Source organism: Lycium ferocissimum, chromosome 1 (assembly GCF_029784015.1).
Source record: "Lycium ferocissimum isolate CSIRO_LF1 chromosome 1, AGI_CSIRO_Lferr_CH_V1, whole genome shotgun sequence".
Lineage (NCBI taxonomy): Eukaryota > Viridiplantae > Streptophyta > Magnoliopsida > Solanales > Solanaceae > Lycium > Lycium ferocissimum.
The window spans coordinates 10,585,891-10,598,766 of record NC_081342.1 but is presented as its reverse complement, the minus strand read 5'-3'; the positions used below and the strand labels follow the sequence as shown (position 1 = coordinate 10,598,766).

General features: G+C 39.0%; 1 protein-coding gene across 2 annotated transcripts; it reads left to right on the top strand.

Annotated features, from left to right (window-relative positions):
- The first annotated feature begins 7,448 nt into the window (after positions 1-7,448).
- LOC132047312 (probable linoleate 9S-lipoxygenase 5) lies at positions 7,449-12,577 on the top strand. Of its 2 annotated transcripts, XM_059438329.1 has the most exons (9): positions 7,449-7,862; positions 8,479-8,765; positions 9,600-9,819; positions 9,926-10,222; positions 10,332-10,417; positions 10,503-10,610; positions 10,732-11,039; positions 11,134-11,397; positions 11,658-12,577. In XM_059438329.1, exons 1-9 carry the CDS (start codon positions 7,604-7,606, stop codon positions 12,433-12,435), a joined length of 2,607 nt encoding a protein of 868 aa, XP_059294312.1. In that variant the 5' UTR covers positions 7,449-7,603; the 3' UTR covers positions 12,436-12,577. The 2 variants fall into 2 exon arrangements, with proteins under 2 accessions (XP_059294312.1, XP_059294319.1); XM_059438336.1 differs by lacking the exon at positions 8,479-8,765 and having other exon boundaries at positions 7,627-7,862.
- The last annotated feature ends 299 nt before the right edge of the window (positions 12,578-12,876 follow it).

The following is a 12,876-nucleotide window of genomic DNA, read 5'->3' as shown; positions in this document are numbered from 1 at the left end:
CTTAGCATGACCAAGTCTTTCATTGCAAAAGACTTACTCAACCGTTTCTTCAACTCGTCAATCTTGGAAGCATTCCGCCTACAATCAACATATCATCCACATATAGCAAGGGAGGATGATAAAGTCATCATCGAAAAATTTTTGTGCAAAACACACAAGTGATATGAATAAGTCTTCTTATAGCCTTGCTCCCCATGTGATTCAAACTTCTTGTACCAGCGTGCGGGAGCTTGCTTTAATCCATATAGACTCTTCTTAAGTTTGCATACAAGATTTTCTTTACCTTTTTCCTTGAAGCCCTCAGGTTGTTCCATATAAATCTCCTTTTCTAAGTCACCGTGAAGAAAAACAGTCTTCACATCCATCTGCTCAATCTCTAAATCAAGACTAGTAGTCAAACCAAGAACTGTCCGAATGGAGGACATTTTCACGACAGGAGAAAATATTTCGTCAAAGTCAATACCTTTCCTTTGACCAAATCCTTAACAACCAATCTAGCTTTGTATCCGGGTTCAAGTACGTGTTCTTCGCTTTAACTTTGAATACCCACTTGTTCTTCAAAGCTCTCATGCCCTTAGGCAATTTCACCAACCCATAAGTATGGTTCTCATGCAGAGATTTCATCTCATCTTGCATGGCTTCAATCCATTTGTCACACCCCAACTTTTGATAGGGCATGATGGGCACCCGACCCTTACTTAGGGCCGAGCGAACCCGCTGGTTCTCGTTATACTCATAATCTTACTGGACTCTTAAATCATGAAATGAGTGCATAATGAAAGTTTTTCAAAAACATGCTTTTCGTCTTTCTCAAATCAAGTAAAATCTGTAATCATATGAAATTTGTAACATAATGCATAATGGTACATCGGCTTACAGAGCCGCTTACAAGACTTGACATGTTATATACGTGACTCTGTCTGCAAAGTCTCTAACATAAATTAAGATACCATAACATAGATACTCTGACTCGGCAACACTCCGAAGAAAAATGGGAGTTCGCCAATCCAAGCCTGGAACATCTTCTACTAATATCGTCTACTCATCGTATACACACGCGTGGCATGAAACGCGGCGTCCAGAGAAGGAGACGTCGTACGAATAATGTGCGAGTATGTAACGCATGAATAACAACATAATATAGATATGGAAGGTAACATGGAATAAGAGAGATAACCTGTACATCTGGATGCCTCGTAAGGCGGATGTCATGCATGCTCGGCTTTTAAAAAAAAACTTTTTCTTACATACATATATATAATATCATCATCATAACGTACCGGCCTTTTCGGGACTCGGTGTGTAACGTACTTAAACCACTTTTTCAGGACTCAGTGTGTAACGTACCCGGCCCTTACGGGACTCGGTGTGTAACGTACCCGGCCCTTTTGGGACTCGGTATGTAACGTACCCGGCCCTTTTGGGACTCGGTGTGTAACATACCCGGCCCTTTCGGGACTCGGTGTGTAACGTACCCGGCCTTTCGGGACTCGGTGTGTAATACCAACTGATCAGTGGTTGCACAATAGGTGTCGTACCCGGCCGACTATAGCGCGGCTCGGTGTGAGAAAATACATACATATATATAAAGCATGCATAAGAGCCCAATCAAAAGACACAATTATATCGGAGTGACGTAAGGTCGGTAACCTCCGATTTTCATTATGGAATTATCATCATCGCTATATCTCACCTTGAAGGAACAATTATTATAAGGTGAGATCAACAACAATGAATAAAATCGAGAAAATCATGAAATAATCTCAATAATCTCATAATAGTATTAACATCATAAGATTTGGAATTTCTAGAATTAAAATCATCACCATCATAATCATCATGGAAACATTCTCATCTTTAACATCGTCATTCATATTGTAAAAATATGTCCGTTGTTGTTGTCATAAAAGCTTATAAAATCATAAATCTTTGACTCGGAAAATAGGGACATTTTGAAAAATATTTATGGATTATCAAGAAAAAAGTCATGTCTTTGAATCATAAACTCTATGAATCATGAATTTCTAGCTTTTGGGAATAAAAATATTTTTGGAAAACATTTATGGATTCACATAAAGGGATCATGAGACATTTGAAAAACACCTATTGGATTCATAAGAAAGGAATCATGCCTTTAGAAGAAAGGGACTAGCCTTAACATACCTTTGGAGCTTACTCTCCGACTTTCCAGCTTGCTTGCTGTCGCACGATTTATTTAGGATCGTTCGTCATCTCATAATCTACATAGGCAACCATTCGTATTATCATTAGGCTCATGGTCACACTCTTTATCTTAAGTCTCTAAATAAATTCCTTTTAAGGTCTACTAAATTCGGACGACATCTCCTTATTTATATGCCTAGCCGAATTCTCAATACCAACAATCAATAACCAATAACAACAACAGAAACAACAACAACCTCATTACTACCAAAATATTTCTCAACAATTCTAGAAAGTTCTCCAACCTTCCCTCCATTAAATTTCAACGCGAGTTAAGTAAAAATCTCTCGGATTCGGGTTCCAGGCGTATAGTTACGATTATAATATTGTGTTGCGGTGAATTTGTGGCTTGGGAGTAGTCAAGTATTGGAGATATCGCGGTATTAGCGGAAGTAAGGTATGAATCTTTCTCTTTTGGTATCATTTAAGGCTTATTTACGGAGATAAATTTATGAAATAATTATGTAGCGAATTCGTTTGTGGATGAGTTGGAGAAAATATCATATGGTGTATTTGATGGAATATTTTGGTAGTAATGAGGTTGTTGTTTCTGTTGTTGTTATTGGTTGTTGATTGTTGGTATTGAGAATTCGGGCTAGGCATATAAATAGGGGAGATCTTTGTCCGAATTTCGGTAGACCTTAAAAGGAATTTATTTAGAGACTTAAGATAAGAGTGTGACCATGAGCCTAATGATAATACGAATGGTTGCCTATGTAGATTATGAGATGACGAACGATCCTAACTAAATCGTGCGACAGGAAGCAAGTTGGAAAGTCGAAGAGTAAGCTCCAAAGGTATGTTAAGGCTAGTCCCTTTCTTCTAAAGGCATGATTCCCTTCTTATGAATCCAATAGGTGTTTTCCAAATGTCTCATGATCCCTTTATGTGAATCCATAAATGTTTTCCAAAAATATTCTTATTCCCAAAAGCTAGAAATTCATGATTCATAGAGTTTATGATTCAAAGGCATGACTTCTTTCTTGATAATCCATAAATATTTTTCAAAATGTCCCTATTTTTCGAGTCAAAGATTTATGATTTTATAAGCTTTTATGACAACAACAACGGACATGTTTTTACAATATGAATGACGATGTTAAAGATGAGAATGCTTCTATGATGATTATGATGGTGATGATTTTAATTCTAGAAATTTCAAATCTTATGATGTTAATACTATTATGAGATTATTGAGATTATTTCATGATTTTCTCGATTTTATTCATTGTTGTTGATCTCACCTTTATAATTGTTCCTTCAAGGTGAGATATAGCGATGATGATAATTCCATAATGAAAATCGGAGGTTACCGACCTTACGTCACTCCGATATAGTTGTGGCTTTTGATTGGGCTCTTATGCATGCTTTATATATATGTATGTATTTTCTCACACCGCACGCGCTATAGTCGGCGGAGTACGGACCTATTGTGCGACGCGATCGAGTTGGTATTACACGCGAGTCCGAAAGGGCGGGTACGTTACACACCGAGTTTCGAAAGGGCGGGTACGTTACACACCGAGTCCGAAAGGGCGGGTACGGTACACACCGAGTCCGAAAAGGCCGGCACGTTATGATGATGATATTATATATATGTATGTAAGAAAAAAGTTTTTTTTTAAAAGCGAGCATGCATGACATCCGCCTTACGAGGCATCCGGATGTGCTGGGTTATCTCTCTTATTCCATGTTACCTTCCATATCTATATTATGTTGTTATTCATGCCTTACATACTCGGTACATTATTAAATGCGACTTCGCCAACTTTGTGGACCATTGCGTTTCATGCCACGCGGGTGTATACGGATAGTAGGAGGATATTAGTAGAAGATGTTCCGGCTAGATTGGCGAACTCCATTTCCTTCAGTGTTCTTGGAGTCGGAGTATCTATGTTATGGTATCTTAATTTATGTTAGAGACTTTGCGAACAGAGTCACGTATATAACATGTCAAGTCTTGTAAGCGGCTCGTAGCAAGGTACCATTATGCATTATGTTACAAATTTCATATGATTACAGATTTTACTTGATTTGAGAAAGACGAAAAGCATGTTTTTGAAAAACTTTCATTATGCACTCGTTTCATGATTTCAGAGTCCAGTAAGATTATGAGTATAACGAGAACCAACGGGTTCGCTCGGCCCTAAGTAAGGGTCGGGTGCCCATCATGCCCTATCAAAAGTTGGGGTGTGACACCATTGATCCTTGTGCTCATCTTCCATGGCCTCCTCATAACATTCAGGTTCTCCCCCATCAGTGAGTAATACATATTCATTAGGTGAATAACGGGAAGAAGGAACATGCCGTCTAGTAGACCTTCTAAGTGGAATATCTGACTCATCCACGACTTCATGAGTAGGAGCATCTACCTCATCAATAGCAACATCGTTATCATCATCAACATGCTGATCTGGAATATGATTCTGGGCATCATCATCGTCATCGAGCCCACCAACGTCATCAACATTTGTATGAGGGACTTGATCAAGATTAACTAAACCTTCAGAACTTGAAGATTTTATCTTCTCCGCTTTGTTAATATCTTGATGGTTTGATCCTCCACGAAGATAACATCACTTCTCACGACCTTCTTCTCAATTGGATCGTATAGCACGTAACCAAACTCGTCGAGGCCATAACTGATGAAGATGCCTTGCCTTGTCTTGGCAATTAATTTTTGACCTCTCATCTTTAGGCACATGTACAAAAGCTTTGCAACCAAACACTTTCAAGTGGTCATAGGAAACATCCTTATACACCAAACTCATTTTGGAACATCACTTTACAAAGCAACCGGAAGGATAGATTAATAACATGTGCGGTCGACGGTTGCCTCGCCCCAAAGGAATTCGACAACTTTGCTTGGAAAGCAAATATCTAACTCTTTCCATCAAGGTCTGTTCATCCTCCTGCTAAACCATTAAGGCGAGGAGTCTTGGGAGAGTCTTCCGTGTCTACGATACCACATTTGCTTGTAGTATTCGTCAAACGGCCCATAATATTCGCCGTTATCGACGAATACCTTCAACTTCTTTCCAGTTTCTCTTTCAACTGAAGCCTCGAAAGCGCTTAAAACACCCAACACTTGGTCTTTAGTCTTCAAGACGTAGACCAAAGTTTCCTTGAGCAATCATCGATAAAAGTAGCAAAGTAAAATGCACCACTTGAGTCCTTGTCTTCATTGGACCACAAAATCTGAATGCACTGACTCAATTTCTCGTCTTTCTTGAAGGAAGATGAGACTTAAAAGAAACTCTATTTTGTTTTCCGATAGCCAGTCTTCCACACTTTTCTAATTTAGCACTTTCGAAATTTGACAATAATTTCTTTTGGGCGAACATTTAGTCCTTTCTCGCTAATGTGGCTAAGCCTCTTATGCCATAATGTTGAAGAGCTATTGCTCTGTTTGCATTCACCATATCAACACGGGTAGAGGCCGTAGTCCGGTATAGACCACGACCCTTTTCGCACGACCAATCATGGAACCTTTAGTAAGCTTCACTTTCGGCACCATTGATAACGACATATCCCTCATCGTCAAAACGAGATCAAGTGCAAACGAATATCGGGTGCATGCTTTATAACGTTTAAAACTAGTTTAGTTCAACAATACTGGTTTCCATACAAATCGTTCAACACCGACCACCCTTAGATACGGTCTCATTACCCATACTCAAAGTTCCAAAGTCACAGTATAGGATGAGAAAAATTCCTTCCTTTATGTCACATGAGATGCGGCACCACGTCACAACCCGAACACTTGACTCATCACAAGCAATATTTATCGAATCGCATCAAGGACGGTGACAAGATCTTGTAGTGACGGTGGCCACACGATTGCCATCTTCTTTCTTTTCCTCCTTATCTATTCTCCTTTTTCAAAATTCGGCAGAACTTCTTTGTGTGCCCTTTTTTCCTTGATGATAGCACTCAATATCTTTAAGTCTGATTTGCCACTATGATGTTCTCTATTTTGAGAACCACGATTCTGCCTCTCCCTAGTGTCGGTCACAAGACATCGATGAGGAGGAACCTTGAGATTTTCTTCTCATCTCTTCATTTAAAAACCTTTTTTTGCAAGATCCATAGAGATCACACCATCCGGAGCGAGAATTTGATAATGAAGTTCTAATAATTTCCCAAGAATACGTAGGGAAACCAAGTAGAAACAAGCCTTGAATTTCTTCATCAAAGTTAATGCCATTCAGAGAATCGGTTCATGATCCTTGAAAAATATTCGGATGATGCGTTATTGCAGAACCATCGTGGTATTTTAAACCAGCATTTGCTTTATCAAAAACATCTTGTTGTTACTGAGTTTTTCCGAGCATACAAACTTTCAAGATGCTCCCATAGGGTCCGAGCATGTGTCTCCCGTAAATATGGTTCAACACATTATCGTCAACCCGCTGTCTAATAAAGCGCAAACTACGCGATGCAACAAATTTCACTCTTCATCTGATTTATTATCAGGCTTATGAAAATTCTTGACATAGAACAAATCTTCCATTTTGCCCTTCCAAATGGCATAATTTACGCCACTCAAAGTAACCATTCTACTAGTGTTGGCTTCCATCGTTTATCACAAATACAAATACTATTTATTAGGAGACCAAAGTAATTCTTTTTACGATGTGAAAGTTCGGGACCGTGCTACAACCACGAGCATACTCGGACGTAACCTTGGCTCGATACCACTCGTTGAATAAAATAGACCCGCAAAAATAATATTCACGGTATTAGTGATAAACGCGGGAACACTAACTTATGGTTAAATCAGCCAAGAATAAAATGCGGCAATAATGACACCAAGATTTTACGTGGAAACCCTTCGAATAAGGGAAAACCACGGCAAGAACGAGCGATATCACTATAGTAAGGAATTTTACCTTGTGTAGTCACGAGTATAAATACTCCAAAGACCACTACACACTCAAAAAGAAAAAACACTCTCTTGATTTTTCCCACCTCACCACAATATCCCTCACACTCTATTTTTCTTCACAGACTATTTTCTTACTATGGAATACCTTGCTCTCTATAATTTTTTTCTCTCTTTTCTGGTGTGTTTAAAGATGATGGAGAGCTTGCTATTTATAGGGATAAAATGTGCCATTTTTCATCCTTGCATTTAATTTGGCCAGTGCCAAATTTTTCCTTTGCAGATTTTTCCTTATCAAATAATGGGGATGGACCCACATGTACTACAGTTGTTGCACTAATATAAAGAGGAAGAAGTACCTTGGCTTCAACAAAAAGCTCATATTCTTCCTTCATTTCAACTCAAAACATCTCTTTAGGATTTATTTTGAATCTTTTCCTTCATTTCAACTCAAAGCATCTCTTTAGGATTTCTTTTGAATCTCCCTTTTGCTAAATGGGGATCTTTCCGCCATGTTGTGCAGAGATACTGGAGAAAATGCTGGAAACTGTTTGCGGGAAGCAGCGTGATGTGCCAAGAGTAAACGATTCTAGCAACCTTACCAGTTCCATTAAGATCAAGGGGACAGTAGTACTGAGGAAGAAGAATGTTTTGAACTTCAAGGATGCTGGTTCTGCCTTCCTTGATCGAATGCACGAGCTCTTTGGCAAACGCGTCTCCCTACAGCTCATTAGTGCTGTACATGCTGATCTTGGTAAGTTACACTTTCGATGATTTGATTTTGCAGATCTTACTTCTTAGGGCTGAGAAAAGAGATGCCAGAAAACTTGTTAGTTGTTTTATATGTAATGTGGCTATCATGCAGAATAAGAAAACGTGTGTAAATCCTGAATTCTGAATGCCTGGTTAGTCCAATTTAGCTAAAGCCATGAAAGCATCAGCCAGAATAGAGCTAGAGTTTCTATTTCCCTGGTGTCCCTCCCATTTTGAAGCAAAAAAGTTAGTATAACCGTGATGTTGGGGCTAGTTTGCGCACACCTCGACTAATTATAGGAAGTACATGCTACCTCCCACAAGTACAAGTAGCTGAGTAACTCTGTCCACTAAGGTTCCGACAGACGGGAAAATCATCTAGTGTTTTTGCCTCTGCTAGAATTTAAACTTGAGACCTCATGGTTCTCAACGCACTTCGTTGACCACTAGGACACACCCTTGAGTACACTCAAATAAATATGTGAAAGAATCACTGATTAACTCACTTACTAACTTGGAAGCCTTGGCGAATTGCCTGCAGAATGTATGTTATTCTGTACAACAACCTTAAAGCATAAAGTTTGTGTTTTGTTCTTCTTTTTCTTACCTTCTTAAAGGGAATGGCTCAAAAGGGAAGTTGGGAAAACCAGCAATTTTGGAATGGACATGCACCAAGACTTGGATATCAGTGGAAGAAGCTGCATTCAATATTACATTTGATTGGGATGAGTCAATCGGAGTTCCTGGGGCTTTCATTATAAACAACTATCATCATAGCCAGTTTTACCTGAAGACTCTCACTTTAGAAGATGTTCCTGGACATGGTAAAGTTCATTTTGTCTGCAATTCTTGGGTGTATCCAGCACATCGCTACAAGTACGATCGGGTGTTTTTTAGCAACCAGGTAAACCATATTCTTACCTTACTCTAGGAACACTAATGATGCTTGAAAAAACATGATGAACACTAAAATGGGGTAGGTGGAGCTTATCACATGTAATTTCAGAAGGAAGCATAAGGTTGAGAATGCACTTCGATTTTCTAGGCAACAATCCATACAGGTAGGTTACGCCTAACTGTATGATTTCAAGATACACAAAAAAAAAAAAAAAGAAATATATAATCTTCCTCTTCAATCTATTTGATGTTCCATTTCCAAGCCAAAAAATTGTATTCTTCTTCCAAATAGTTCAAAGCCTACACCATAAAATCCAAACATCCTAACTTAAAGGATTGTGATGGCAGTCCTTAAGCATGACAGGATAAGTTACCTTTTACTCAAAAAAAAAAAAAAAAAAAAGCATGACAGGATAACAGGCTTTTTAAACTCAGAGCTATTATATAGATGATAATCAGACTGGCATATCAATGAATCAGCTTTTCCTACTGACTGACTGACATACTAAATCTTAACCAAGCTAGCGTGTAAAGGACTTCCAGAATCTGCTTATTTTGAAAATTGCTTTTTGTCAAAAGCACTTTTGGAGAGTAACTGTTTGGCTAATCAATTTGAAATGTACTTTTGCCTCTAAAGAACAACAATTTGTGCTTGGGTAAGGTTCCAAAAGTGCTTCGGGGAAAGCTACTTTTTTCCAGCTTCTGCTACTACTCAAAAACACTTCTTTTTTCCTACAAGTTTGGTCAAACACCTCAACTCTCTAAAATAGGCACTTTTGGCTTCCCAAAAACTTGGCCAAACAGGCTATTAGTTCAAATTTTTGACTTTTGGTGTTATCAGACGTACCTGCCATGCAACACACCAGAACCCCTTCAGCCATACAGGAATGAGGAGCTTGTTAATCTTCGGGGTACAGGTTCTGGCATGCTCAAGGAATGGGACAGAGTTTATGACTATGCAGTCTACAATGATTTAGGACATGACCGACCTGTGCTTGGTGGATCTAAGGATCACCCATACCCTCGCAGAGGCAGAACAGGCCGTCCACTGACTAAAAAAGGTTAGGTGTAAACACATTTAGAGCCAGCATATTTACAGGTAGCATCTGTTGTTCTCTTAGTACCACCAAAAGAATAAGTTGAATCGAGTTAAGTTTGCTGTTTCAGATTCTAGCTTAGAGAGCCGGTTGCCACTTCTGAGTTTGAACATTTATGTTCCACGAGATGAACGTTTCAACCATGTGAAGTTTAAAGATTTCCTTGGATATGGTGCCACATCAATGGGTCGGGTCATAATTCCACAGATCGCATCTCTGTTCGCCAAACCGTTTAACGAGTTTAACAACTTCGAACATGTACTAGGGTTATACAAAAATCAAGCTGCAGAAAAATCCTGGGAATGCATGCCATGGGAAATGCTCAAAGGACAAGTTCATAAATTTCCAGTTCCTCATGTAATTAAAGGTACCTATATTTTCTCCTTCTATGGCTCCGCAACTAAGTTTATCTTCCGAGTACTTCCTAAGGTAAAAAACTAAGTACTAATTGTGAACCCTTTCAATAAAAACTACAGAAGATAAATCTGAATGGAGGACAGATGAAGAGTTTGGACGTGAAATGCTAGCCGGAGTCAACCCTGTTATTATCCAGGGTTTACAGGTAAAATCAATTACGAATATTTTCCCTCTTCTGTAGGTTGTTGTACTTCTGAATGCAAAGTACTAAAAGACTAAATGCCTATCAGGAATTTCCACCCACAAGCAAGCTAAATCCTGAAATATATGGCGACCAGACCAGTAAAATAACAAGGGAGCACATTGAGAAACACATGGATGGACGTACTGTCGATGATGTAATACTCTTTAGTTTTCTCTGGTGATTCACCATATATGCATTCTTTATATCCGGCCATTAATCATCTGTCTCCACTTTAGGTGTCATACATTTTACGCTTTTATCTTTTGTTGGCACAGGCAATTAAGGATAACAGGCTATTCATCTTAGATTATCATGACATACTTATTCCTTACCTTAAACGGGTTAACTCAACAACCACAAAGACGTATGCTAGTCGGACCCTCCTTTTACTCAAAAATAACGGAACATTGAAGCCACTTGCAATCGAACTGAGCTTACCACATCCACAAGGAGATAAACATGGTTCCAGCAGTCAAGTATTTACCCCATGTAATGATGAGAGTGTTGAAGGCTATGTCTGGCATCTGGCAAAAGCCTATGTTGCTGTAAATGACTCTGGATATCATCAGCTTGTTAGTCACTGGTGCGCTACTTATCAGATCAGATGAAAAAGTGTATAATTTAGATGCATGTCACCTCTTGAAGTCACTCTATTAATTTTGCTACTTTGCTTCCAGGCTTAATACCCATGCAGTGATAGAGCCAATCATTATAGCAACAAACAGACAATTGAGTGTGATTCATCCAATCTATAAGCTTCTACAACCCCACTTCCGCGATACAATGAACATCAATGCTTTGGCTCGGCAGATCCTCATTAATGCAGGTGGAATACTTGAGTTGACAGTATTCCCATCCAAGTATGCCATGGAAATGTCTTCTTCCATCTATAAGAATTGGGTGTTCACTGAGCATGCACTCCCTGCAGATCTACTTAAGAGGTAGGCCAGTATAGTCAAACCTTTCTATAACAGCATCGTTTGTCCTGATTTTTCTAGTTGCTATAGCGAAATGTTGTTACAAAAAATATAATATAACTTAACATGAAATTCGGTTCCTCAAAAAACATGGTTGTATAGAGCATGACTGTTAGAGGGAGTTCTGACTATAGTTGTTACAACTTAAAACTCAATACCATATCCATCTTGTCCAAAACCACTCTCAATTTGTTTTTTGTTTTTTTGTGTTTTTTTAATTTCAGAGGAGTTGCAGTGCCAGACCCAAGCCAGCCTCATGGCGTTCGACTTCTGATAGAGGATTATCCTTATGCCATCGACGGACTTGAGATTTGGTCAGCAATTGAAACCTGGGTGGACGAGTACTGCTCATTCTATTACTCAATAGATGACATGATCCAAGGAGATTCTGAACTCCAATCATGGTGGACAGAAGTTCGCAATGTGGGTCATGGTGACTTGAAAGATGAACCATGGTGGCCTCAGATGCAAACAAGAGCTGAACTTGTCCATACATGCACCATAATCATCTGGGTGGCTTCTGCTCTTCATGCAGCAGTTAATTTTGGGCAATATCCTTATGCTGGTTACCTCCCAAATCGCCCAACAGTAAGCCGGCGCTTTATGCCAACGCCAGGCACTCCTGAGTATGCTGAGCTTGAGTCGAACCCCGAGCTAGCCGAGCTAGCCTACCTAAAGACAATCACGGCTCAGTTTCAAACTCTTCTTGGCATCTCTTTGATAGAGATGTTATCCATGCATTCTTCAGATGAGATTTATCTCGGGCAAAGAGATACTCCTGAATGGACTTCTGATAGTCAACCACGACGTGCATTGGAGAGCTTCCGTGACGAACTGCTTGAAATTGAGAAGAGAATAAAGGCTAGGAACAATGACAATATATTGAAGAACAGAAATGGACCTGTAAAGATGCCTTATATGTTACTATACCCCAATGCCTCTGGTGACAAGATTACAACAGTACCTGCTGGAAAGGGGATCCCCAATAGCATCTCAATCTGATGTTACAATGTGAAATCACTTAAGTTGCACATATCAGTGCCAACAAATTTTAGTATAGCTATATCTTAAGTTTACATGTTTACCAAAATCTTGCCTTGGATACTTAGATCATATATTTTACTAAGAAACCAATTCTTACACTCATCTTCTTCATTGTATAGTGTACCTTGTCCACTTAAGATCAAATTCCTTGAACTGAACCAAAGAGGAATTGAGAAAAAAATTCATCACTAATAGGTAAAGAATGGAAACGCCACAATGGTAATCTTTCGATGTTAGAAACATTACATATCACAGCAATGTTAAAGTACTTTTCTAGTTATTGTTATCAGCTTTTGCTTTTATAGTTTACGAGATAAAGGAATACTTGACCTTCGTGGTCTTCAGACAACAATTCTTAGAAGATGTAGTACAGCAAGAAGCAGTGGCGGAGCCACAACC

Excerpts from the sequence above, each read along its gene's own strand:
- LOC132047312 (XM_059438329.1), top strand. The coding sequence starts at position 7,604 with ATGGGGATCTTTCCGCCATGTTGTGCAGAGATACTGGAGAAAATGCTG. Across the intron at positions 8,766-9,599 it reads GGGTGTTTTTTAGCAACCAG|ACGTACCTGCCATGCAACAC; the intron begins GTAAACCATATT and ends TGGTGTTATCAG. Across the intron at positions 10,611-10,731 it reads ATGGACGTACTGTCGATGAT|GCAATTAAGGATAACAGGCT; the intron begins GTAATACTCTTT and ends TTGTTGGCACAG.